This window comes from Ursus americanus, chromosome 14 (assembly GCF_024610735.1).
Source record: "Ursus americanus isolate L20-20 chromosome 14, mUrsAme1.1.p, whole genome shotgun sequence".
In the NCBI taxonomy this organism is placed as follows: Eukaryota; Metazoa; Chordata; class Mammalia; order Carnivora; family Ursidae; genus Ursus; species Ursus americanus.
The window spans coordinates 43,588,098-43,615,833 of NC_142140.1; the positions used below are offsets into that span (position 1 = coordinate 43,588,098).

At 56.2% G+C, this 27,736-nt stretch overlaps 1 protein-coding gene across 1 annotated transcript; it reads right to left on the bottom strand.

The window, feature by feature from the left end:
• Positions 1-297: 297 nt before the first annotated feature.
• Positions 298-27,383, bottom strand: KLHL26 (kelch like family member 26). The gene is made up of 3 exons (XM_045778664.2): positions 27,275-27,383; positions 5,319-5,501; positions 298-3,109 (listed from the first exon to the last, which is right to left on the bottom strand). Exons 1-3 carry the CDS (start codon positions 27,349-27,351, stop codon positions 1,528-1,530), a joined length of 1,842 nt encoding a protein of 613 aa, XP_045634620.1. The 5' UTR covers positions 27,352-27,383; the 3' UTR covers positions 298-1,527.
• Positions 27,384-27,736: the final 353 nt, after the last annotated feature.

The window sequence follows — 27,736 nt, forward strand, 5'->3', positions numbered from 1 at the left end:
GAGAGAGTCTCTCCAAAGGCCACCCAGCCGAGGCAGGTCTGCCCTATCTTCCAGGCACCTGGTGGAAGTTCTGGCCACACTTCTCTCTGCCCCGCACCCCTGAGCCAAAGGCCAGCCCCCCTTCCAGCTCCTCTGCAATGCTAGAAAAGGGCAAAAGAGGGGAAGGGAGCCCCTAACCACATAGATGACATGAGGAATCTGTGACCCATCAGGCCCCACAAGCTCGGCGCTGGGCCTGCTCCATCTTTTCACCATAACATTTTTATTAAATGAAGGAAAATATTAGGAGACGACATCTGCTAAGATATGAGGTTAATTCTTTACACGGTGAGTGGGTCACAGAGACACAACATCAATCGTCCATTAGCAGCAGAAGAGACACTTTAAGTTGCCCCGAGGGTACAAATCCCATTTATAAGACAGCAATGCCGGTGTCTTAAAAAAACCAAAACAGAACAAAAATAATAATACGAATAATAATAAACAGCTTTAGAGGTTTGACACCAAAACAAATGTGGCCAGAGGTGCCACAAAGCCCTTGAAGGGAAGAGGGCGCACCACCCACCTGACTTCCCTTGCTGAGGGGGCCCAGGCCTGGTGGCCTGACAACCTGAACACAGGACAAGGCAGGAGTGGAGGGTGGGAGAAAGGGAGAGAAATAAAAATCATGAGACTTGTAGGAATGCAGACACACTATGAGTCCTAAAGCAGGTGTCCCCCTTGAACCAGGGGGTGAGGACGGGAACGGGGGCAGCTCAGCCCACTCCTCATCAAGGCCCCACAAGAAGCCCGGCACCAAATGGAAGGCTGGCCAACCGTGAGGACTGTCTCCGAGAGCTGGCTGTGTTTTTTCCTTCTGAAAGTGGACAACCGCACACACCGAAGGTTTTGGGACCGAGAACAGGCATGGAGACAAGTGCGAGACTCTCCTCCAAGGCCACCCTCCCACCCCAGCAGCCTGGGCTTATTAGAGGCAGAACCATGCCCACCCTTGAGGTCAGCCCTGAGCTGGGTGCCCCCCTGCCACCTCACCAGCTCCGGACGTCCACATGTTAGAGAGTTTAGGGGTGGTGTTTATTTTAAAAAATAGATGGTGCAAGAAACTTGGGGGGGCAGGGCACAAACCGTGGATTTGGGGGTCGATGTCAAAGAGCTCGCATTGGAATGTCTGAGGCTGCCGAGCTGGGGGAGGAGAGAAGTGGGACAAAGCCACACAACCACACCTCAAAGGAGACCCCGATCCCCTCCGTGAGCGGGGATGTGGGGCAGGTGAGGAAACCTCGGGTGTGAGGCTGCTGCCATGACGCACCAGCCTCATCGCTGGCGGGCTCCCTCGGTGGGCACAAAGCCAGGATCTGCTCCGGGACGGATGAGGGACCCCAGGAGGGGGCCTTACCAACACAGCAGGCCCCAAGACGTCAGCCCACGGGCCAGGGGTGGTTCTGTGGTTCTCGGCCCCAGCGTGAGCTCACCAAACCCCTCGCACAGACAGCATGAGGCTGGGCCAGGTCCCAGGGGTCCCAGGAGCTACCTCCTGGTCCCTGACCGGGGCAGCAGGACAGGGGCACAGGCAATGCCTGCAAAGGACTCTGGGAAGTGCAGGTCACGCTCCCACTCGTCTGTCTCCGTGTTGTATACCTGCACGATGCCCGTCACGTTGTTGAGGCGCCAGTTGTAGCCCCCCACGATATAGATCTTCCTATCCAGCAGGCAGCAGCCAGCCTCCGACTGGCCGGCCCGCATGGGGCTCACACTGGTCCACTGGTCTGTCTCGGGCACGTAGTACTCCACCGCCAGCACGTCAAAGCAGCGGTCCACGTGGTCCATGCGGCCGCCAAGGGCATAGATGCGGCCGCCGGCACCCACCATGGCATGAAGCACGCGGGGCTCACTCATGGGTGCCTTGAACTCCCACTGGTCGGCGGCAGGGTCGTAGCAGTGCAGCGCCTTCTTGTCCTCCACGGAGATGCCGTAGCCGCCGGAAATGTAGAGGCGGCCCCCCGCCGAGGCACCCGCGTGGCCCCAGGTGCGGCGCTTCAGGGAGCAGGCGTAGCCCCACTCGTTGCGCCGCGGGCAGTACCTCTCGACCGAGGCCAGGCTGCCGGCCCGGTTGCGGCCGCCCGTGGCGTACACCATGCCGCACAGCACATTCAGCTGGAACTGGATACGGCTCTCCTGCATGGCCTGCAGGCGCAGCCAGCGGTTCAGGTGCGGGTCGTAGCGGTAGCAGGCGTCCACCGCACCCTCGCCGCTGCGGTACTGCAGGTGCTGGCCCCCGGCCACGTACACGAAGTTGTCCAGGACGGCCACGCATGTGTGGCTGCAGCCCACCTCCATCTCCGTGAGCTCCCGGAAGTGGCGGGCACCCGGCTCGGGCAGCTGGTACACCTTACTGCTGACAGAGCGGTCGCTGTCGGTGTAGGGCGTGCCACCGAAGGCGACCAGAGAGGGCACGTCGGAGCGCACGACCGTGCGCGGGGACTGCATCTCGTGCTGCCGAAAGGGCAGCACCTGGTAGTTGAAGGCCTCCAGCAGGTACTGCCGGCACAGCACGTCCTCCACCATGATGTCCAGCGTCTGCACGCTGTCCACCAGGTCTGAGGACCGCATGAGCGGGAAGCGGATGTGGCAGAGCACATGGCTGGCACGCGGCCGGCGGGCCGGGTCGTGCTGCAGCCAGCGGACGGCCGCGCGGAACAGGTCAATCTCGGCGCAGCTCTGCAGCCGGTTGCTCTGCAGGAAGAAGACGAGGCGCTCCAGCGGCAGGTGTAGGAAGTCCTCCTCCTCCGCGATCTGCAGGAAGTGCTGGAAGGTGAAGGCATCCACGGACTCCTTGAGTGAGGCCAGGCTGAAGGTGGTGGCCATGTGGCCGATGTTCAGGCAGGTCTCCACACTCATGGCGGCCTTAAGGAACTCCTCGCACAGCTCCACCACGGGAAGCATCTGCAGGAACACAGCCGCACCCAGCACGTCCTGCACGCAGTCCAGGTCCAGCGTCACCTCGGCACTATAGGCAAAGTCGATGATGTGCCGCAGGCCGCGGGCAGACACGCCCTTCAGCTCGATGACATCCTGGCTCGCCTCCCTCATGCCACCCGTGAACATGGCCCTGAAGTTCAGAAACACAGCATGTGGGCTCAGGGCTGCCAAGGGGCCTCACAGCCACCCAGGAATAGCCTGGCCCCTGGACACCATGAGCAGGGCACAGCCAACTAGGGAAAGGGGCCAGATGCTCATTAAAAGACATGTTAAAAAAAAAAAAGATTTTTAATCCACCAAGCCATGCGTCTTCCTACAAACAGCAGCTCCCCACTCTGCCCCTCTGCGTGGGGCCACGTCCAGCCTACACAGAGGTGTGGAGCGCTGGGACCGACCTGGCTCAGAGGGAGGAGGCCGAGGGCCCACTCATGGCGGGGCAGGTACAGGTGGGCAGGAAAAAGCCAAACGTTGATTTTGGCCATGAGACAAGTGCCAGCCCCACCTTGGCACCCAGCCCTATAAGACCACACACACGGCAGGCTCAGGAGACAAGGTGGGGACCCCAAGAACCCCGTGCACCATGGTTCTCAGAGCCCAGCCCCTCACCAGCAGGCACACATGGGCAGGTGGCTCCATCTTCCCGAGCCCGAGTCTTAGTCTTGTCACACAGGGATGGGGAGGGGGTGAGGGTCCCCAGATCAGAGTACCCACTAGGAAGCCCCACCAAGGTCACTGTCATCTCCAGAGAGAGGCCCAGACAGTCAGGAAAACCCACCATTTGGCCCACAGGGACCCTAGTCCACTGTGAGACACCCCCCACCCCCAGTGAGTGACACTAGCTGTCAGCCTTTCTGTCCTGCTCTGGGAAGTGGCGCTAATGTGAGCACCAGTAAGAAAAACAGGACCTGGGTCACACCACCCCACGGCCCTTGGGGAGACCCCATCGGAAGAGGGGCAAGAACCCCAGCACCCTCTGGGAGTTCATGAGAGGTTCCTCTCATGGGGCAAGCACACAGTGTGACGGCTGACCAAGGAGAAGGAACTTCCCTCATCCCTTCATCCAACAGATGCCTGTCCCCTAGTCACACACCCAGTGTGGCCTGGGCTCAGGTCCCAGAGTGGGGACAGCTGAGCTTCGTGCTGCTGCAGGGCCAAGAACTCACAACTGCCCAAGACTCTGTGCAGCACCATGAAGCCTTCCAGGAGCAGAGCTCGGGCAGCCCCCCGGACCCTGCCCCTTCTTGTCCCCATGAGTCCCATCAGCTCATCGAAGGCAGAGGCAGCCACGGCGACGGGAGGGAGCTTTGCCTTTTAAGGCCTCGCCGGCTGCAGTGCCAGCGCAGAGGAGCCTTTAAAGGGCATTTCTGGCTGGGCCGGCCCACCCGTCCCCAAATCCAGAATAAAAATAGAAACGGCGCCCCAGATGGCTTGGCTGCTCTGGCTCCCCAGAACAGCCTTGTTGAGCCTGGGGGGCGGGCAGCTGGGGGGCGCACCGGGCAAGCCATCCCAGCCTTGCCACCCTAGCCTCGAGGACCATGCAGCCCTTGGAACACACCTAAGCTGGGGCTCTGCAAGGCAGTCTGCAGGGGCACTCCGGCTACCACTGGCAAAGTGGGGCCAGAGAACCACCCCCAGGACAGCACCCCAGCTCTCTCTGGCAGGGTCACAGCCTGGCAGGAGGAACTGGCCAGCTGGTCACTGAGGAAACGAGGAAGACTGTCCTCAGCCCATGACAGCCCCCAGCTGGTGAGAACGCCCCTAGCCCTGCTCCAAGGGGCCCTCACTCCCCGACACAGCCCAGCCCAGGGAAGGGGAATGTAGGAAAGGGCTCTCGCAGCAGACTGACCAGTATACCCAGGAAGTCCTCACCTGTCATGAGAGGACTAAGACACAGCCTGGGACGTGTGGGGAGCCCCATCTGGGCATCCCTCCTATTCCTCAGCCTGAGTACAGGAACCTATGGGGGAGGAGACTTGTGTCTGTCTTATCTCTGCTGGACCCCAAGGCCAAGCACAGTGCCAGTACACACAGGTGTCAAATAAAGACAGAATGAAAACAAGGCCAAGCCCTGCCTCTCCCCCAGGGCAGAAGCTGCTAATTGGGTGCCCATGGGCCACCTCTATCCCCCAGGCATGTTTTGCTTGCCTGCACAATGTCCCCCAAAAGTTGGAGAAAGTTACAAACCTAGAAAAAGCTCCAGGTTTACCGAAGGAGTGGCCAACACCAGCCACTTTCCCTCAGAGCCATCCTGGCTGGGCTAGCTGGCTGGCTGGCGCTGAGCTCACTCCCTCTTAGCTGGGTGGGCCCTCTTTGGCCTGTCCCCCGAGACCTGTGCTCACCTGAAGTAGTCGCTGCAGGCAGCCAGGACCACCTTGTGTGCATGGAAGGTCTCTCTGTTGATGGTGAGTACAACGTCCAGCAGCTGGCCCTGGGCACGGAGGGCAGCAAGGCCCTGCAGGAGGCTGGTGCTATGGCCGGGCGCCGAGAAGGTGCACTTGAGAGCTCCATTTTTGTCAGCCATGCTGCAGGAGAGCAGAGGTCAGGGCTGAGCTCAGAGGCCTCAGGTCTGTCTAGTCTCTGCCCAGGACACTGGGCTCGCTCACCTGGGCTCTGAAGCTGTCCCAGGCACAGGCAAAATCCCCAGAACGAGCCCTGGAGCAGAAACAAAACCTGGGTCCCCATCGCATCGACCACCTGCCTGGCAACTGGCCTTAGCGAAGGACACTGCCTCTCCGGCTTTCATTTGCCACTGTGAAAGGGGCAGGGTTTCTCCGAGGACCTGAGGAAGCTCTAACGCCCATTTTGGTTTTTAATTGAGCTAAGATTCACATAACATCAACTTCACCGTTTTAAGGCGAACAATTCAGTGACATTTAGTACACACACAACGTTGTGCAACCATCACCTCTAGCTAGTTCCGGAACATCTTCATCCCCCCAAAATAAGACCCCACCCCATCAGCAGTCCCTCCTCACCCCCCTCCTCCAGCCCCTGGCAACTGCCAATCTGTTTTCTGTCTCTGGATTTGCTTCCTCTGGACACGTCACGTAAATGGAATCATGCGCTGTGTGGCCTTGAGTGTCGGCCTTCTCTCGTTCAGCACGTCTGTGCGGTTCGTCCATGCTGTAGCACGAATCAATGCTTCACTCCTTTTTGTGGCTGACTAATATTCCATAGTGTGGACAGACCAACTCTCCATGTCACATGACTGTCCCCCATGCCCTATCAAGGCACCCCAGAGGGCAAAGCCCTCTTTTGTCCCCACTGAGGGTGGCCGTGGGATTAAGGTGCTGGCGCAGAGCCCCAGTGCGGGCATGGAGGGGGAACCTACGACTTCCAGGCAGCTCTGGTCCCCAGAGTCAGGGGTGTCACAGGCCAGGAGAGGCCAACCTCCTTGGAGGCCTAGCTACTCTGACACCTGCCCAGTGAGCTCCTGTGCTCAACAACCCAGGGGAGGGCAGCCACATGACCACAAATTCATTTTCCAAAGACTCTGGCTCTGGGGTCTACTTGGTGACTGCCCAGTGGAGGGGAAAGGCCCACTGGTCCTACTTTCCAGGGATAGGGACACAATAAGTAGTGTCCATAGTCCCAGAGCTGTAAGACAACAGAGCAGGATTTGAACCCAGGCCCAGGATGTGATGGAGTGGGTGGGATCTCCCTGTCTGTCATGGCCAATGAAGTGGGCAGGGGGTGGGGCATAGCAAATTGTGGGGAAGCCACAAAACCAAGACTATCTACCCTAAGAGGATGGGTTTTCCTATGGGGGTAGTTCAATGGGGGGGATGGAGCAAGTTAAACAGAGACTGCTGCACCTCAAAATAGCGTTCAGGAGGCAAAGGCTGTCTTAGAACAAACAATGAAGTTTAAAAAAAAAAAAAGAAAAGAGGTGGAAACAACCCAAATGTCCACCAAAGGGTACAAGGATAAACACAGTGCGGTCATCCACACAATGGAATAGTACTCAGTCATAAAAAGGAATGAAGCTGATTCAGCTACAATGTGAATGAACCTCCAAAGCATCCCACTGAGTGAAAGAAGCCAGTCACGCGAGGTCATAAATTGTATGATTCCTTTTCTATGAAACATCCCGAACAAGCAAATCCATAGAGACAGAAAGCAGATTCGTGGTTGCCAGGCTGGGGGAGGGGCGTGGGGAGTGACAGCTAATGGACACAGGGTCTCATTTGGGGGTGAGGGAAATAGATAGAACTAGGTAGAGGTGATGTTTGCACAACACTGCAAATGCACCAAATGCCACTGAATTGTTCACTTTAAAATGGTAGATTTGATGTTATGTGAATTTCACATCAAATTAAAATAAATAAGACTAAACAAAAGGATATCTGAGCTTTCTCAGGTCCTGCATAAAACCTTGCCATGATCACCAGCACCCTCACAGTATATGAGAATTTCTGTGGTCCATTCCCCCTTGCCCCGCTCACCCCCACACCCCCTCCCCTCCAGCACCACTGTCCCCTTTGCTGTTTCATCTTGGAAAACTTGTTGAATATATTAAAGAATGAATGGTTTAGGAGCCCCTAATGCATCACTTCACACCCCCTCCCCGAACACGACAGGAGGGAACAATGCCATCACCTCTAGGGTCAGGCCACTGTGGGGTCAAGAACCCCCACCAGGACTCTCCCAGCCCATGCCTCACCCACCCCAGGCCAAGGCCAAGTACTCTGCTCTCTCCCCACAGCCTCCAGCTCTCTGGAACTTGCTTTCCCATTCCTGGGACGGACGCCTGCCCACAAATGAAGGCCAGGAATGTGGGCACTGGTCTTTCCAAGAAAGCAGGAGAAAGAAGGCTCCTCAGCCCTCACTGTCCAGCAGCTCCCAAAACAATACTGGGGATAAAAGAGCTGATGCCAAGCACAGGACACACTGTCGGCGTTCAATCAATGCAGCTGCTGCCAACTGGAGGTCCCTGACCTGCACAGGCCACCAGCCTCAGTGGCCCCTCCACAAGAGCCTCAGGAAAGGGGGGCAAACCAACCAAGGGACAGAGGAGCTGTAGGGCCTGGACCCTGGGGGGGGGGGCATGGGCCATGGCATAGGGGACACAGGACATGGCAGGGGAGACATGGTCTGCACTTGGCAGACCTCCCACCCCTGAGAGGCTGTAGCGCATGTTTCAGACCTCAGCACCGTGCTCCCCTGGGCTGGTAATGCTGGGACACTGGTGGTGCCAGTGGCCAGAGCCTGGGTTTGCCTGGGAGATTTGCCAAGCAGCCTTCCTGAAGGCCACAGAGGCCCAGAAAGACTCCAAGTCTCTAGTTGGGTCTGGTCGCCTCTCCCTGCCAGGTGAAGAGGATGCCCACCTCGCATGCCCCCGTTCCCCTCCCACATGCAGCCCATCATGCCTGACCAGGCCACTGCTGGGAGTTCAAGCCTCTGCTCCTCCAGTTTCCCACAATGCACCCCAAGTTCTGCGGATCACAACAAGAATGTCACTGGTTCACGGACCCTCAGTCTTCAGAGTGTGCCCATCCTCTGGTCTGGGCTGCCCTCCAGTGTACAGCCCCCACCGGGACATCTCCAGACAGGCTCCCACTGTGTCCTCTCACCAACACCCCAACAGGCATCCAGACTGCCTGAGATGAGGCCGCATGCCACATGAGCCTCTAAGCCTCCAAGGCTCAGGTCTGAGCCCCCTCCCCCCCGTCCTCCTCTCACCTCACTGGCATTGTCAGCCCCTTGCCCCTTTCCCATGGGTGGTAACACACAGAGTGAACAAGATGGAGAGGCCTTGCCTTCACTGGTGCACAGTCTGGGGAATGGAGACCCAGAGTGGTCAAATCATCCAGAACCGGCTTCACGTTGCAGCTGAGTGTCCCACAGCTGGGGAGGGGAGAGGAGCCTGGAGCAGAAATGTGCAGAGGCCAGAAAGTTCGGGTGTCCCCAGCCCTGCCACCTCCACAGTTAGACAGTGACACTCAGCCTCTCCCTTGGAGCAGAGGGCTTAGCTGCATCCTGGGTGTTGGTCCCAAAGGCCTGGCTTCCACAAAACGCTGCCCTGAGAAGCCCACCCTCTCCCTCAGCCCCACCTGGGGCCTGGCCTGCACCCAGACAGCACAGGCAACCACCTTCCATCACACCACAGGCCCCTCCTGCCTGGGGCCAGGCACTCGACCTCTCTGTGGAGCACAGTGGCCTGGAGGCCAGGGACAGCTGATATGACCCCTCGGGCCCTCCCTCCCAGGGCCAGGGAGTGGAGAAAAGGTGCATCTCAAATTTCACCATGCGTGTGAATAACCAGGGACCACGTCAAGACCCAGACTCAGACTCGGCAGGTGTGGGCAGCCTGGGGATGGCAGTGCCACTCTCCACAGACCCCACTCCGCACTGCAGAGGCTATGGGGCGTAAGAAGGTAACACATAGACAGCATCAACACGAGGATCCCTTACACACATTCAGAGCTTGGACCTAAGCAGAGTGTCTCAAGGTTGGTCTAGGACCCAAAGGTGGGGAGATGCAGCTCAGTGAGTGAGACACGCTCCTCTAGGAAGCCTGCCAGGGCCACACCACGGCCCTTGCCCCATGGGCTACTGGTGTGAGAGGTAGAGGGCAGGATTCTGACCCCTGCTCTGTCATCCATCAGCTCTGTGACTTCAACACATACCCTGGTCCCCTGGGTCTTCACTTTCTTGGGTGTCAAATGGGGCAGGCAGAAGCATGGATGTCATAGGGCTGCCATGAGGCTCCCCCTCGTCCCCAACAACTCCTGGTGAATGAGGGGCTGCAGCTACTTCCCACGGCTTCCCTTTGGGCTGAGGAGGTGGCATGGCCCAGTGAGGGGCCGCATCCTGCCACCACCCATACAAGCCACCCACATGCCCCTGAAGCCAAGTGCTTAGAACCTTGAAGCTTGGAACCACCCACAGAGCACTGGCACACAGCAGGTGCCTCTCTGTGGACACCTTGCCTCACAGATTTTGTACGTGTGTGCCCCCTCCCCCACCCCAGCCTTTGCCATTTTGCTTCAGCTGGCTTCATTTTCTTCTTAGAAGTTTCTGATTGATGACTTCATGTGCTTCCTCTAAGCTCCAGGGATTGGCATGCACATGCATGCTTCCTCCAGAAGAAAGATTTCACACCAGGGGCAACTTCATCCTGGAGCTGGTTGGTTCCTGGACATATGTCTACTATGGTCCTCCATATATAAAGAGCACCAAAAAATCAATACAAAACCAGCAATCTCACAGAAGGTACACAAAGGATGTGGGCTGATGGTTCATAGGAAAAGAAGCACAGCTGGCTGGAGAGACCTAAGAGTCAGCATGGCTCACAATAAGAGAAGTACACTCAGCAAGGGACTGGTTTCACCCCTCATATGAGCAGAAGCTTTCGCTGTCTGGCAGTAGACACTCACTTCGGTTCCCAGTGGGAGTGTGAAGTGTAACAATCCCCAGGAAGGCAGTTCAACAGACCTAGCAAAATTCTAAAGTCTCACATCCTTGATCGAGCAAGTCTACTCTGGGATTTATCTGAGATATACTTACATGTGCAAGATGATGGATGCAGGAGGATATTCACCAAATACCGTTTCTGGGGGCCAAAGATGAGAAGCCAGATAACTACCTTCCAAAGGGGTATAAAGAATTACTGTACCTTCTGACAAAGGGCTGACCTTCAGCTGAGTGCAGAGGCCGTGCGCACTCCAAGCATGAAAATGCTCCTATGCAGGAGTTAGGACAGCCCTCGCCCAGAGCCCCCGACCAAGCCCACTGCATAGCTGCTTATAGGGTATGAGGCCTGAGATGCACTGAGTGGGGAGGAAACAGCCCCTTTCTGTACACACCTCGTCCTCCCCCAGGCCCTTCTCCTCGTGCCCCTGGCAAGGCTCACGGTACCCTACGAGGCTGTTTTTCCTCTCTCATCTCACAGATGGCACAGCTGTCCCTGAAGCCCCAATCAATACCCCACACACACACCTCACAGCTCTGGGGAGCTCAGAGAAGGAGGGAAGAAGCCAGCAGGGGCTGGAGTCCCCAGGACAGACAGGCTTGGCTGGGCGGAGGTGGGCAGGAGGAGGGAGGGCTGAGGCCTGGGACCGATGACTAAGGGAAGGACCCATTACTCAGGCCAGCCCAGACAGGGGGCGGCCGGCGCGGCGGGGCCACGGGCCCCCAGGAAGGCGGCGGCGGCAGCCCTGAGCCTGTCCGAGTCTCCAGACGGCCACCCGAGCCACGGTCACCCGCACTGAGTCATCGGAGCCAATGCGTCAGCAGCCGGGTCAGGACGTCTCTGGAGGCCGCTTACTGCCGCCCCAGCTGCACCCTTGGCCTGGATCTGGCCTCTGAGGGGCTACGCGTGCCCCCTCAGGCCTGGCTTGGGCTCAAGGCTGTCCTGACCCCCTACTCCCACACTGCATCCCCTACCGCTGTCATTAGGCATCCCTGGCCGGGCCCAGGCCTGGTCTAGACGTGGGGACACAGCCACTGCATCCCTTGGAGTTTCCCCTACACCAGGGCTAACATAAAGTCAGACTGAGTAGGGTAAACACCCCCAGGCAGACCACCTGTGGCCAAGACGTCCACAATCCCCGGGAGATCCTCAGCTGTCCAAGCCCTTTGCCCACATTGTCTCCAGCTCCTGGCTGGCACCCCGTATGTGGGCTCCTTCCCCCCAACACCAGTCCTTCATGAGGTCACCTCCAGATACACCATGGGCTAGAATCTTTGTTCGAGGGTCTGCTTTAGGGGGACCCAGCCCAAGATAAGAAGGCCAAGCGGGGGAGGCCACAGGAAGTGCAGAACCACACCAACTGCGGTCCCCATGCCACAGTGACAGGGCCCCACAGTGGAGGTGGGGGCTGCCCGGGAAGCGACACCTGGTGGGGTGGGTGCTGCCCAACTCCTGCCCTCATCTGGCTGCTGACCCTGGTCTCCATGGTTGGTTTCCCAACCCTACAGGAGAGATCTGAAGCCCCGGAACAGTTCTTTTCATTGGAATGTCGAAAAAAAAAAAAAAAAGGAAAGGCAAGAACAAGAAAGAATTTCATGGAAACATTTCTTTGGGGTTTTGTAAAATCCTTTCCCACCCCCACATGGAGCCCAAAGCTCGGGCCAGAACAGAGTCTGCCGGTATTGCCCCTTTAACATGCTGTTCTGACATGCAAATTCCCTCACTTCCCCTCAAAACGGAGAGCACTTCCACTTTCAAAGCCAATTTTGGTTTTATTGTCCATGTGGCTCCACGGAGCACAGCAGCGCAGCACAGCTGGTTGGCTCACACCCCGGCCGATGTCGTACCAGGGAGCTCCAGGCCACTCCGCCCGAGGGTCCCGGGTGCATCAGCAGGGAAGATGCTGCACTTCACTGGAGAGAGAGCGGACAGAGACCCAGCGAGGGGACAGAGACCCAGAATGAAGTGGGGAGGGAGACCGGACTGGGGGGAGGGGGGTGAGTAGACAGAGACCCAGAGAAAGGGGGATAGAGACCCAGAGAAGGAGACAGAACCCAGAGGCCGGGTGGGGGACGGAGAAGCTCTGGTGGCCAGCTGGTCCACCTCTCTGCCCTATTTCACACAACACCCTCCCCCTACCCCCTGTCCTCCAGCCATACTGGAAACTTCTCTGCCTTCTCCCTCCCATCCACCTCTGACTCTTAACAAGGCAGGCCCACTGACTGAGCACATGCCAGGCGTGGTTCTTCCCATGCAACCTCACGAATCCCCCTCCAAGACAGGGAAACTGAGGCCCAGCACAGCCCCTGCAGTCACAGGCAGCTCTAGCACTGGCTTCTACTTCTTGTTCTACCACAACCTGCTGACTGCCAAGGCCAAAGCGCTGGCTCCTAGGCACGCAGCTCCGTGGGTAAAAGTGCATCTGAGCCAGAGTCCCATATGCCCCACAAAGGCAGACACCCCCAGCTACTGTTGCCATAGTTACCACAATATTTCACAGCTCCGGGTACTGTGCTCCCAGCCCAAAGGATAGAGTCACCATGTTCTGGCACCTTGCACGGGCCCTCAAATGCTCAGGCTGGCCAGCAGCCCCCATGCTCACGTCAGTGTGCTTTCTCTTGGGACTGCTCGCCAGAGGCCGGCCCGCCCTCCTCACCCCTCAGGCAGCAACAGGCCCATTCCTGGGGCTATCCCTCCTGATAAGGGCTTGATCCCTGGGCTCCCAAGGGAGCAGACAAAAGACCAGGGCTTCTGGGAGGACAAGCGTGGAGCCCAGGAGCAGATGAAGGCCCTCACTGCAGTGTCCCGGCAAGCCAGGACACCAAAGCACTAACAGAGATCCAGGGGGAACAAAGACTCAGAGAGCGAGGGACTGAGACCCAGACAAAGGAAGACAGACACCCAGAGGAAAGGAGCCAAAGACCTAGAAAGGGAGAGAAGAAATCCAGCCAGGGCCCCTAGATCCCATGTCCCCCACCGAGCCTGGGCCCTCTCTAGGCCATCAGTGGTTGTTTATTCCTCGCTCCCGGTCATCATGCTGTTTTTTTCCCACATCTTCTTCGATAATTTAAGACAGGATGCCCAGAGCCAAAGCATATCTGTGCACCCATGAGTGGACCTGTGCCAGGAGGGCAAGTACACCACACCAATGGACAGGGGCAGAGTCTCATCCGCCCCCTCCCACCCAACCTGCCTCCCAGAGCCGGAGGCGGGAGCAGGGCCAGAGCCCACTCTGAGTCCACCCTGGAAACATGTTGCCTGTAGAGATGCCCTCCCAGAGTCCTGCAAAGGAGCCCCAGGCCACACTTGCTCACTCCACCTTCTTCATGGCATCACCATCACAGCCATCTCCCTACGTGTATGTCCTTGGCTCCTGCCTGTCTGGGCTCACCAGGCAGTGACACGGTGATAGAAGAGAGGGGGTGTCAGGGAGTTCCCAGCAGGAAGTAACCATACCACCTGCAGGCTTCTGGGGCTGGCAACTCCTGAGAGCCCCCACGTGACAGCCAGGGAGGCTGAGGGTGGAGAGGTCATTGAGACAGGCAGCCAGAGGTTCTGGAACCCACATTCACCTTGAGAGAACCATCCCGAATCCTCCCAAGGACCAAGGACCCAGGATCCAGCATGGTGAGAGAAGTAAAGCTTCGCAGGACTTGAACTTATGACCCTGAGATGAAGACCTGAGCTGAAAGCAAGAGTCAGATGCTTAGCCAACTAAGCCACCCAGGCGTCCCAAGAAGTAAATTCCTCAGGGCTGGGAGTAGTGGCTGGGGTCTGCCCCCACACAGCACAAGCTTCACAATGAGACCCCAGCGAGCCCACCCAGAAGCCCGCCCAAGATTCCGTGTCCACAGAGCCTGGCCTGGGGCGGCCCCGCTAGGTGCCGGCTCCACTCCAGGCAGGCCCTGGATCCCTGCATTCCCCAAATATTCACTGGGTCACAGCCAGAACTCTGCAGACACTGCCCACCCTCCCACCTGGGTAAGCCACCAACATCGAAGCCCATCACTCTCCTGCCTCAGCCCCCCGTGGCCCTCCACAGCCTCATTCTTCATTGGCCACTGTCAGCCCAGTGTCCCTCAAGCTGGGCTGTGACCTCCTGCCTGGGCCCTGTGCCATCACCCCAGCCTCTGACTAAGCCTAGGACACATGGCGACCGGGCCAACTACCAGGAATGGACAGAAGACCCTGTGGCAGTACTCCTCCAATCCCAAATCTGCCCCACTCTGGCCACTTCTCAAGCCTAGAAAGAAAAGTGGACACCAGGACCCTACTTCCCTCACGAGCAGCAAGCTCTCTGCCTTCACAGTACCTCCGCGCCTCCCTGCCCTGGAGCACGAGCACCCACTGCATGCAGGGCTGTGGGCCAGGGTGCGTACAGACACGGCTCCCAGCTCACCTCCCCGTGGGCAATATGGAAAGGGAGATACCACTATTATCATCATCTTACAGACGGGGACACTGAAGCACAGAGAGGTCAGGCACCCACCCAAGGCCCTGGCTGGTACCGGCGTCCCTGTAGCCTCAGATAGGTAGGCCCCATATCACTTCCGTGTTACAGATGGGGAGACCAAAGCTGGGCTGAGACCACTCTCAAAGGACGTTGAACCGTGAGTGAACGTAGAGCTGGCCAGCAGGAAGGATATGGCTCCTCAGAGCTGGCAGGGCAAGGGTGTGGACTATCCCACTAATCCTTCAGCCACTATGAGGGACGTAATCCCACTCTGCCGGGTCACACTGGGAGAGCCACACCCAGGCCCCTATGACTCTGTGACCCCAGGCCGGCTCTATTTGTCTTCCCTGATCATTGCTCCATCTGGTACACCATCCGTTTCCAGCCTATCTCTCTGAGGCTGCAATAGGAGCCTCACCCGGGAGGGCAGGGCAGGTTCTGTCTCCCGCTGTGTTCCAGCACCCGGCACCATGTGTTCAGAGCTCAGTCTTGCTCATTGACTGGATGGCTGGATGGCTGAGTGGGTAGATGAGTGGATGGATGGATGGATGGATGGATGGATGGATGGATGGATGGACGGACAGACGGATAGGTGGGTAGATGGATCAGTGAGGTGGCTGGTGGATGGTTACCAGGTGGCAGCACTGGCTGGCTGGAGCCCGACTCCTACCTCTACTTGCTGCAGATATCTACTACATACATCTGCTCTCTTCATCCCCTCCACGCAACCTCCTGGTCCAAGTTCTGGGACTGGGTATGTTATTCTTTGATTGGGCTCAATCCAGGATGCACTGAGCAGGATTTTTTCTAGAATGTCTGGCCTCCACCCTTTGCCCATATTGCTCCCTGTGGTGAAGAGCTGACTCCTCCTGCCCCCACCTAAACTTCCTCTTTTTTTTTTTTTTTAAGATTTTATTTATTTATTTGACAGAGATAGAGACAGCCAGCGAGAGAGGGACACAAGCAGGGGGAGTGGGAGAGGAAGAAGCAGGCTCATAGCGGAGGAGCCTGATGTGGGGCTCGATCCCATAACGCCGGGATCACGCCCTGAGCCGAAGGCAGACGCTTAACCGCTGTGCCACCCAGGCACCCCATACCTAACCTTCCTGTTATGTCATACTTCCAAGTCCACACCAGCCCTTCCATGCACATTTGCCACATTACCCTCCAAATATTCTGAAAGGAGAAGGTCTCCTCTATGGCCATGCTTGCCCTCATGACCCAGCCAGTGTTCTCCACAGCCTCCTTTTCCCCTCAAAGCCCAGCCAGGGCCTCCACGTGAGGGGCAGCAGAGGCAGACTAGCAGACAAGTCTCAGGCTGAGGCCATGCCTATTTTGTTCCCACCCACTGACACAAGGCTGATCCCAGTCAGAGCCCGTCCCCCCACATCACCTCCCCTGCACTGGGCTTGGAGATGGAGCCACGTGAATAAGCAAAACCCCTTCACTCTACAGGTCAGGCAAGTAGGTGCATGACTACGTGGCCCCAAAGCACCGCTCGCTCGAAAACCCAGTGAGATTCTAGAACTGCCAAATTCCAGCATCTCAGTGTCCAGCCCAGCTACCTCACCCAGCAGGACAGGTGCTGAGGCCCCAAAGGAGACCATTCTGCCAAATGGCACATGCTCATGACCAGAGGTGCTAGGCCAGACACTGGCAGAGGCAGATATGGAGATGGCTCAGCCTGGCCCTTCCAACAGCAGCACAAATTCAGGCGTCAGAAGGGGCCTGTCATGAATACCTCCATTTTAGGGGGTGCCAATATCCCTCCCCTCTTCTGGTAAGGGCCTCCTGCTTTCCTCAGGGAACCTCTTATTCCCCAATAGTAGGAATCAGGAGACCCATCTCTGGGCTGAAAAGGGAGACTCGTGACTAATTAGAGCCTCCTAGATCCCCGGCCACAGGATGGGGGTGTGACCCACGTGATCCAATCAGAGCATTCCCTGGGACTTTTGCTGGAGTAACCAGAATGGAGATTCACATTCCCCCTGGGGTTGCTAAGATAGTGCGGAGCAAGGTGGGGTCACCTCGCCCAGCCAGGAGGAAAGGCAGAGCTGAGAGAAAGGAGTCACAGAATCCAAGGGAATCATCTGAGCCCTGAATCTATCTCGATGTACCTAAAACTAGAACTGTCCCTAAACCTTTTTTTTTTTTAATGTGAACAATGAACTTTTATTTTCTAACTGAAGGCAGAGAATTGAGTTTCTGGCACTCATAACCAAAGGGGGCCTTCAATCTCAGAAGCCTCTGATCCAGGGCTCCTGTCCACCACATTCCAGATCAGCCTTTGAAAAAAACACCATGGAGTTACCACTTCTCCAGCTGCCACCTCTCCCTGAGCTGCACAGGCTTTCTACCCGAGGGATTGGGGGGGAAGCGGCGGGGGGGGGGGGGTTGAGGAAGTCCAAGCTGGGTGATCTGTAGCAAGTGGGTAGTGGCCATACTCAGCCTGAGTCCTGCCTGCCTATGACAAGACAGCCGCTTCCCCATGAAAGGTCAGCAAGCTCCCCATGTCCCCCACCACGAAGCTCTAAATGCTAAAATGCTGGAAGCAAGCCTAAGGCTGGAGCTGCGGGTCTGTGCGATGCCATCAGCCTCAGCAAGAAAAACACCACCCCTTGCTTCCGTAAGTGACTCACGTGGAGCGTAAACATTTGTGTGCTCCCAACTGCCCTGCCTCACCCCCTTGCACGACAGAGAAGGGGAGAAGAGAGAGCAAGAGACACCCTCCTGGAACCCACCAGATTTCACCAAGGCAAGCACACAGTTAACAACTTTCACACACAGTCCTGTCAGTTTTCTACATGGAGGCTGCCTCGGGGGTCCTCATGGGGGCTCCTTTACGGGCCTGCCGCCTCCGGGAAACAGTGCCACCCCCTCAACCCCACCTTGGGAGACTGCCCTACTCGCAGCTCCGGTCTCTCGGTGGATTCTGGCGATCGGGTCTCTGCTCCCGCTTCCTTCAGCAGGCTGCTTCAAATTCTCACAGCCCATCGAGAGGAGAGCTCTCCGGATATGCAGCCCAGCCCGCTCCCGCCCGCTCCGTCTCTGACCCCTGTGGAATTTTGCAGTTGTGGCGTCAGAAAACAACTTCGGGCCTCGATCTCGGGTGACCCCCCTCGAGGCCTTTAAAAGCCCAAAGGTCCGCCCCTCAAGATTTCCTCTAGGCTGAGCTGTTCAATTCCGGAAGCTGCTTCCCTCACAGGAAAGGTCTGCGATTCCCCAAAGGTGCCGGTTACTTCCTCCCGGATCACAATATTTTCAGCGTGTGGTGAGGCGGTGTGTGCGAAGGAATCAGCCACTCGGCCGGTCGGCCAGGGGTCTGAAGCCGCGCTGGCAGCGCCCCAACACCCGCTCCCGCGCCGCACAGGAGGAATGCTAGGGAAGCGCTCTCCTAGCCGAGGGGGACGGGTTCTGTGAGTCCTGAGCAGCCCTCTCCGGAGGGAACCGGGAAAGGGGAGGGGGCAGGAGGAAGAGACTGGAGACTCGGGGTTAACAAGTGTTAAGAGCTCGTCTGCACAGCTGCGGAGCGGCTACCACAGGAGGAAGGCGGGTCTGCCGGCAGTGGGGACCCCGCAGCCCCGGCCCCCACTTCCCACTGCAGGCAGCTGGACAGGGAGAGTGGCTGGCCGTTTCCGTCCTCAGCACACGGGCTGAGATCCTGTTCGCTACCCAGACGAAGCACACGCAAACAGGGCACTGCTCGCTGGCTTCTCTCTAATGGGCTGGTTCACGGACATCGTGCCTGCTTCTGTTTCTCTACCCAGACCATGCCACTAAACACCGTGAGGAAAAGGGGGATCCTCAGCCCGCAGCGTGCAGAAGGCTGCTCCAGAAGCCTCTAGGTCAGGCCAGGTCCCCTCAAAATCCTGTCACAGACTAGGTGTGGGTTATTTGCTGGAGCAAATCAGAGCCAGCACGGGGAAGCTCTGCCCTGGGGAGCACACATTCTAGGGGACACGGTCTTTAAGCAAACAGAATGTACCGTGAGCACAGGGCAGAGGATGCAGAGAGGCGGGTGGACAGAGCCACCAGGCCCCAAGGAGGCGACCCTGGAGCTGTACAAAGCACTGGGACAGGACACTCTCCCCAAGGAAGAGCCTTGGTCAAAGGCCAAGGGGTGCCAGAGGAGTGCTGTTGGGAGACCAGTAGGGCTGGGGAAGCAGAGGGCCCAGTGGGTGGGCAAGGCCTCACTATGAGGGTGGGGGTGGGGGTGGAGAAGTAAAATTTGTTCTGAGAGTGAAGAACCTGCCCCAGGTGGCAGGCAGAGCAACATGGTCTGATGCCTATCTCAGGAGGGACCCACTGGCTGGAGTGTGGGGCAGCAGCTGGGAGGGCAAGAGCCAATGGTGGCTCAGAGCAGGGATGAGGAAGAGATGGAAGAAGGGGCCAGACAGGGATGTGGCTCAAAAGTGGAACCAACATAACGTACCAACAGATGACGGGAGGAGACAGTAGTGTGGTGAGTGCTCTCAAGGCGAAGCTCAGAGCAGGGAGGGGGGCAGAACTGAAACTGGGGAGACCTCCCAGGGTGGCTAAGGCTAGGCCAAAGCCTCTTCTCAGGAGAAGGGACATTCCTAGCACCAGGAGCTGCTCTCTGGAAGACCTGAGGCCCTTGAGCAAGGAGAGGCACGAGGGCTTTCCAGAGCAGAGACAAGCCCTCAAGCCCTCCAGGCCGGAAGTCCACCTCTGCCTCCCATCTCCATTGGACACTACAGGCAGCACAGCCACAGGCAAGTGGGGCCTCGTCCTACTTCCTGCCTGCCCACCTGCCTGATGAGTCTTTCTCTAATACTCACTTCTCAGTCCCTGGAGGAAACCTGAGAGCCACTGACCCTGTGCCTGGCCTCCACCGGTGATCAGCACACAGCACGAGTTCAGTCTCGAATCTTCCCCAAACTCATGCCTACCTCACCACCTCTACAGCTCCCACCTAGGTCCAGGCCCCTTGTCCCTCAAAAGAGGGATCCTTCCCCAAACACAGATCTGACCCAGGCCCCCCACCCACTCAAACTTTGCACCCCCCCCCAGTCTCCCAGCCTCCTCCCTCCCACCCCCTCCAGCTCCTCTCTGTCCTCACGACCCCTGAAAAGCCAGGCTGCTCCTCCTTCAGCACCTACACATGCCACTTGCTTATACCCAGAAAACAGTCTACTTCCCATGACCCCCTTCCCCCAAGCTGATGACACTAACCCTCAGACTTAGCTCAACCTCATTCATGAGGAGGCTCTCAGAACCTTCCAGAAAAGGCAGAACCTCCCACTTGGCCTCAGGATCATTTATGGCAAGCATGGAGAAATGATTGCACAACTGTCTTGCTAACCCTGCTGGCATGTCCCACGTGGGCAAGGCCTGACAGTCCTGGGGGCCCACATGCCCAGCACCCAGCATAGCAGCAGGCACACAGGAACCATGTGACGATCACCAGAGGAAGAGAAAGGTGTCAAACAAGTCCCGTCGACAAGAGAAAGGAGCCAGGGATGCCAGAAGTCACCTCTGTTGTTGAATTGTTTCTATCTGGGCCTTTCCTCCCCATCCCCTTACTCCTCCCATCCTTCTCCAGGGCCTTCAACCCAAGTCTGCAATATACCCTAAGACCAAAGGGCAGGAATGCAGAGAAAGTCCCACTTTTAAAGTGTCTGGCGGAGGGGGGGTGGGGACATGCGAGCACAAACCTCCAACCTGGTCTCGCTAAGCTCTCCCGTGAGGATTGGCAATAAAAAATAACTGGCGTGAAGAAAAGCGGGATGACACACGGCATGGGCTCCCTGGAGATGGCACTATGATAGCAGAGGCTAATAAAACCTTTCTACCCCTATGGCCGACGACAAGAAGGCCGTCCCCCAGGGGAGTCGCAGCTACCAGGTGGAAGCGGTCCAGCTGTGAGACAAATGCTCCACAATTCGGGGCGAAGAGAGCAGCTTTCAGAGCAATTTCACATCATGAGCTCGCAGGACCCTGCTGGGGAGGTGAGGAAAGGGGCACCTCGCTCCCTGAGGAGAAGCTGAGTTTCCTGGCCCGGCCTTCTAGCACCTCCAGTCCAGTGCTCCCTCCAGCTTGCCTCAGACTCAGCTGCCCCAACCCCAATACCCTGCAGAGACCCACAGAGCTGTGCTCTGCCCTGTTGCCTGGCGCCAGGCCGCACAGAGCCATCTATCCTCTCCGTGTTGCAGAAGCAGCTTGGACTTGGAATGTTCCATTCTCCTACTGCCCCTGCCATTGACCTTCTCATGACCACCTAGTAACACTGCCACCATCCTCCCAACTGCTCGGCCAACTGCATGTTTGTGTCCCCCCCTGAAATTTACATGTTAAAATTGAATCCCCAATGTGATGGTATTAAGATGGCCGAGGGGGTTGCTTTCTGAGGTGACTGGGTCATGAGGGTGGAGCCATGAATGGGATCAGTGTCCTTATAAATAGGGACTCCAGAGTGCCTGGCTGGCTCAGTTGGTAGGGCATGTGACTCTTGATCTCGGGCTTGTAAGCTCAAGCCCCACACTGGGTGTAGAGATTACTTAAAAAAAAAAAAAATTAAATTAAATCTCTTTTAAAAGGAGGGGATCACAGATTGCCCCCTTGTCCCTTCTACCACGTGAGGACATACTAAGAAAACAGCCATCTCTGAACCAGAAGGTGGCTTCACCAGACACCAAACCTGCCAGTGCCTCAATCTTGGAATTCCTAGCCTCCAGAACTTTGAGAAATATGTTTCTGTTATTTATAAGCCACCCAGTCTTTTGGTATTCAGCAGCCAGAATGGACTAACACACCAACTTTCTCTTTTCCCCACCTGCCACACTGACTCGCGGGCAAGCCCTGCCAACAACAGTCCGCAGTCCCGTCAGGCCCCATGTGGGCGCGGTTGACAGAACGTGGGCAGCGACAGGACTGCAGGGTAACATCGCCACTTCTGCATTAACATTTAGATGCACAGGCAATGCGCCGGGCACCCTCTGAGCACACCCTGGCCCTAGCTTGCTGCATCCCAGCTACCCTGCCCAGTGGGCCTGTGGTCCCACTTCCCCGATGAGCAGTCTAAGGCGCAGAGGGTCGCAGACATGCCCAAGGTGCACAGTGAGTATGTGGAGCAGGGACCACAGACACAGGTGGGTCTGATGAAGCACCTGCTACAACCAAATCTCCCAGAATTCTCAAGAGGAGGATTTGAGGCCCCATCTCTGAAGGGTCAAACCCCTACCTCTCCCTCCTGGCTGTAAAGAGGACAAAGCCAAAGGAACAAGAACCTGCTCAGAAGACCAAAAGGTCCCCCAGTCTTTCACCCAAGGGTTGGGGGACTGGACTCTTCCAGGGCCTCAGGGCTGAGTGGCGACAATCTAGGACACCGCCAGAGAGGGCTTGTTAAGAAAGTTTAAACAAGCAAAGGTCACCAAGCCAGAAGCAGACCGATGCCTCGCTGAACTGTGCCAAACCCGCTCACACTGTGTCTGGGCCATAACTTCACATGAAAACACCTGTGGCCGGCATGTCCCTCACCCGATACCCTAGCCTCAGCCCCCAGGAGCAGCGTGAGCCAGCAAGACGGGGCCCCATCCAGACACCTTTGGGGAAGATGGGCTGAGGAGTGAGGATGCCAACAACCCAACATCGAAAGAGCCTCTGTGGCAAGAAGGTCCCTCCAGAACTCAGCCGGCCGGGTACCTCACAGGGATGGAATTTTAGCTGGGGAAGTGCAACTCCCAGGAGAATTCCTCCACTTCCCCCCTACTCAACACCCCAAGTGGCCACAAACCTCCTCTCCCTCCTGAGCCTGGACCCTGGTGGAGAGCCTGAGGTGGAGCTGGGAGGGGCCCACTAGAAAACAAGTGTCTTTTGTGTGAGGGAGCCTGCAGCTAGGACCCCACCTCCCCCTGCAAGCCCTCGGCTGAGACAGCCACACTCCAACCATCCCAGAGGTCCGGCTTGGTTATTAACGACCATCTCTACTAGGCAACGAGTTTTTTGTTGATCCCTCGAGATGGGAAGGAAGGAGAATAAGCTTTTCTCTTTCTTTTTTCCCCCTTGGTTGCAGAAAAGTGAAGTTGGAACAAACAAGTTATATAACGCTGGGGGCGGTGGGGGGGTGGAGGAGCTCAGTCCCTCCTGAGGACAGTTTCTTGAGTTGTGGGACCGTTGGAAAGGCCAAGGGGAAGACAGGAACCGCCCCCATCCCTGGCCAAATGACAAAACCCTTCATGGGACAAAAAGGCAGATGCAGGCGCCTCCTGGCAGATTGGAAAACCAACCTCACAGACAAGGCCAGCCTCCCCCCAGCCCTCGGTAACCCCACAAGTCTCCCTGAAAAGGCGAAGGGCTGACCTGATCCCATGGAAGGGACTTCCTACCCGCCAGACTGCAAGCCCTAGAGAGCTTTTCCACACCCCTTTCATCCATCCCTTTCTCTCTCCCTCCCCACCCCCGGCCATATTTCTTGAACACTTACTTCCTCTGTGCAGCCCTTGCTCTAGGATACAAGACAGCATGAGGCAGACGATCTCCACCCTCAATGCATTTCCATTATAAAACACACCAAGGAGTGCTGGGTTGAGATAGCGTGATCACGACACACAACAGCCATATGACCCAGCAACCCCGCTCCTGGTATACACCCCAAGGAACTGAATACAAGTGTTCTGACAAAAACTTGAACTCATGCGTGTTCATAGCAGCACAGTCCAAAAAGCCAAAAGGTGGAACCAACCTAAATGTCCATCTGTTGGTCAAATGAATAAACAAAATGTGGTATGTCACACAGTGATATATTATACGGTCATAAAAAGGAATGAAGTACTGATACACACTCCAATGTGGAAGAACCCTGAAGACGTTATACAGAGTGAAAGAAGCCAGACACAAAAGGTCACATATTGTATGATTCCGTTTATGAAACAGGTAAATTTATAGAGATGCAAATTAGATGAACACTTGTAGGAGGCTGGGGTAGGAGGAATAGGGAGTAATTGCCAATAGGTACAGAATTTTCTTTGGAGTGGTGGAAATGTTCTGGAACTAGACAGATGGGATAGTTGCTTAACGTCGTGAACATACTAAATGTCAGTGAATTGTTCACTTTTAGTGGGTGAGTTTTATGCTATATAAATTGTACCGAACAATCCAAGGTGACCAGAAAAAGCATTCTGGGGGCTGAGTTCGGTGGTCAGGCAGATGGCTCTGAGAGGCCATGACCTGGGAGTGTGGAAGGATGAAGAGGAATGAGGCACAGGCAAGGGATACACCAGGCCTTGCTGGCCCCTTTGGAATAAATGAAGGAAGGAATAAATGAACGTTACAAGGGCCTCTAGATCTCAAGGGATCCTTGGCAAAATATTGTGTGCCACAATCTCCATCAAAACCTGATCCTCTTCCCACATGCTCCATCTCACCATTTAAGGGATTCTTGCCCTTCTCCCCATTCGAGCACCACAGGGATAAGAGCCCCTCCCCTATCAGTTGCTCTAGACAACGGTAATTTTTCACTAGGATGGATGGAAGGGGGCAAATGGGAATCTCAGAAGTGGGGGAAATGTCTTTTTTAAAAGTGCCTCTGGGGCGACTGGATGGCTCAGTCGGTTAAGTAAGCATCTGCCTTCGGCTCAGGTCATGATTCCAGGCTCCTGGGATCAAGCCCTGTGTTGGGCTTCCTGCTCAGCGGGGAGTCTGCCTCTCCCTCTCCCTCTGCTCTTCCCCCTGCTTGTGCGTGCTCTCCCTCTCAAATACATAAATAAAATCTTAAAAAAAAAAAGGGGGGGGGAGTGCCTGGGTGGCTCAGTCAGTTAAGCATCCAACTCTTGATCTCAGCTCAGGTCTTGATCTCAGGGTCATGAGTTCAAGCCCCATGTTGGGCTCCATGCTGGGCATGGACCCTGCTTAAAATAAAATTTAAAAAAAGAAAAGATTTCTTAGATATGACACTAAAAGTGTAATCCATAAGAGAAGAACACTGATAAACTGGCCTTCAACAAAATGACAAAATTTTGCCCTGTGAAAGATATCATTAAGAAAATGAATGAATGAATGAATGAATGAAAGAAAGAAAGAAAGAAAGAAAGAAAGAAAGAAAGAAAGAAAGAAAGGTAGATGAGCCACAAACTGGGAGAAAATGTTTGCAAATCATATATCTAATAAAGGACTTGTAGCCAGAATACATAAAGAATCCTTAAAAGTCAACAATAAGAAGATAACTCAATTAGAAAATGGGCAAAAGATTTGAAAAGACACTTTACCAAAGATATGAATACCACAAGACCATGAAAAAGTGTTCAAAGTCATTACTTATTAGGGAGATACAAGTTAAAACTAAAATAAGATACCAGTATATACTTAAAATGGCTGAAATTAAAGACTGGCCACATCAAGTGTAGACGAGAACAGGGTGCAACTGGAACTCCTGTACATTTCCTGGTAGAAATGCAAATGGTACAGTCACTCTGGAAAACAGCTTGGCAGTTTCTTAAAATGTTAAAACCTACATCTACCATAGGACCCTCCTAGGTATTTACCCAAGAGAATGAAAGTATATATCCACACAAAAACGCATACCTGGATGTTCACAGGGACTTTATTTGTAATTGTCAAAACGGAAACCCAAATGTCCATCAACCAGTAAATGAGTAAGCAAACTGTCATCCATACAATGGAATACTCTGCAGCAATGAAAAAGAACATGCTTCTGATACTTGTGACAACATAGATGAATTTCCAAAAACATTCAGTTAAGGGAAAGAAGCCAGACATAAGAAGCCACACATTGCAGATTCCATTCATATAAAATTTCTAAAAAGGCAAAACCAGAGAGCAAAAGCAGATCAGGATGTGATTGAGGCTGGGGGTGGGAGTGTGGTTGACTGCAAGGGGCCTGAGGGAACTCTTTGGGGTGATGGAAGCCTTCTCAAAAAACTGGATTGTTTTAAAGGGTACATAACGCTATAAATTAATTAAAACTCAATCAACTGCTCAGCTACAATGAGTGACTTATATGGTATGTAGTTAGTTACACCTTGCTGTTGCCCCCAGACTATCCCATCCCCAAGGCAGGGAGCTGGGGTTAGCTGTCCCCTTTTATCTGTTCCTTACGTGTCACCTCATGCCTGGTCAACAAGCCCTGCCAACTCTAGCCCCTGAATGTCTTAAAATCTTCTGATCTCTCCTCACTCCCCATTGCAGGGCTATAAAGCCCAACTCATGCCTCGAGCCATCAGGTCTTTCAGGTCAGCACCAGCCCAAGTCTCCACAATGAGGACTGCCTCCACGGCACACAAGTAGTGAACGACTTTATCACTTAGCACACTGGAATTATTTGCTCCCATAAGCTCACCATCAAGGAAGAGCCCAGATTTCCTCCTTGGCCAAACAAGGGTGGCAGGCTTCCCTGGGAGGCCAGGATGGGAGGATCGGGGCCTTGCTGGCCCTGTGAGAAAAGGGAGGTTGTGCTACCTAAGGCAGGTGCTCCTCCCCTCTGACAATCCAAAACAATGCATATCAACACCTTCAATTTTTACACCAATTCTGGGGTTCAAGCAACCCATCTCAGGACCTGGACAAAGGAAAAAGGAGCCTCCCTTTGACCAAAGGGGGTGAATTCTGCCCCCTTGGTCTGTGGGCAAGACCTTGCTTCAAGTCCTTTAGCCTGGGGGAGGATCTGAACCCCATGGGGATGGGAGACAGGAGCACCAAGGATGGACCCTCCTTAGACTTTCAGGGTCCTCTCATCATCCTCAGGCTCCCCAAGACCCACTCCAGCCACTTAGGACCCCTGGGAACTCCAGACCCTTCCCTGCCCATAAGGACTCACCGGGACCCCGGGGGGCAACCACAGCCTCCCCTTTCAGGTTTTCCTAGGCCCTTTAGGCCTCTTTCAGGCCCTCGAATTCACTTGAGCCCCCTACCTCCAGCCTTCCACAGTTCTCACCCCTTCCAGGACCCCTCAGCATGTCCACAGAACCATCTTTACACACTTCAAGGCAGGGTCCTACAGCACCCTCCAGGAAGCCTTGGGCCTCAGCCCCTCAAGCTCCCATCAGTCCCCTCTTTAAGTGTCCCCAAGACAGCCTCAACAAGCTCGAGACTGCCCATGGTCCCTCCTCAGGCCCTCTCTGCCTCCCAGACCCCTTGGCATCCCCAATTCCCCCATGGCCCATCAGTCAGGAGTCCATGGGTTTCCCTTCGGACTTCCACGCTCCTCAATGCCCTGTCAGACCCCAAGGGCCGCATGCACATACCTCGAGGTCCTGGGGCCCCAGCCCGCCTTCAGCTGCCTCTCAACAGCCCTCGGTCCCCCCAGTATTCCATGACTCCCTAAAGCCCACAATCCCCCGTAAAGACCCTCGAACCTGCCCAAGTGGCTCCTCAGCCCCTCACGACCCCCAGGACTCCCCACAAGTCACCCTGGCCCCGGGGCAGGTGCCGGCCCACCCTGCGGACGGTCTCACTTGCTCGGACGCTCGGGGCCCGCGCCCGCGCCGAAGCCACCGCCACCAGCGCCTCCGCCGCCACCGGACTCCGCCATCTTCCCGCCGCTGCCGCCGCCGCCGCCGCGCGTTCAAGTGACGGGAGCCGCGCGCGCCGGCCCGGGAAACAGAGAAGCGGCGGGGGCGGGGGGAGGGGGGGAGGGGGCGCCTGTGCTTCAGGGGGCGGGGCCTGGGCAAGGGTGGGGCCTGGCCTAATGAGGGGGTGGGGTCTGGGCGGAGAGGGGTGGGGTCTGCGTGTGGGCGGGGGCGGTGAAGACAGGGGCCCGCTCAGCAGAGGGGAGGGGGCGGGGACTGGGTGGAAGGCGGAGTCTGTGATGAGGGGCGGGGCGTTGTCTAGGTGGCGGGGCCAACTCCGGGCAGGGGCGGGGCAAAGGCGAGTTTTGAGGGGTTGATGGGACCTGGGAGGGGGCTCGGAGAGTAGGG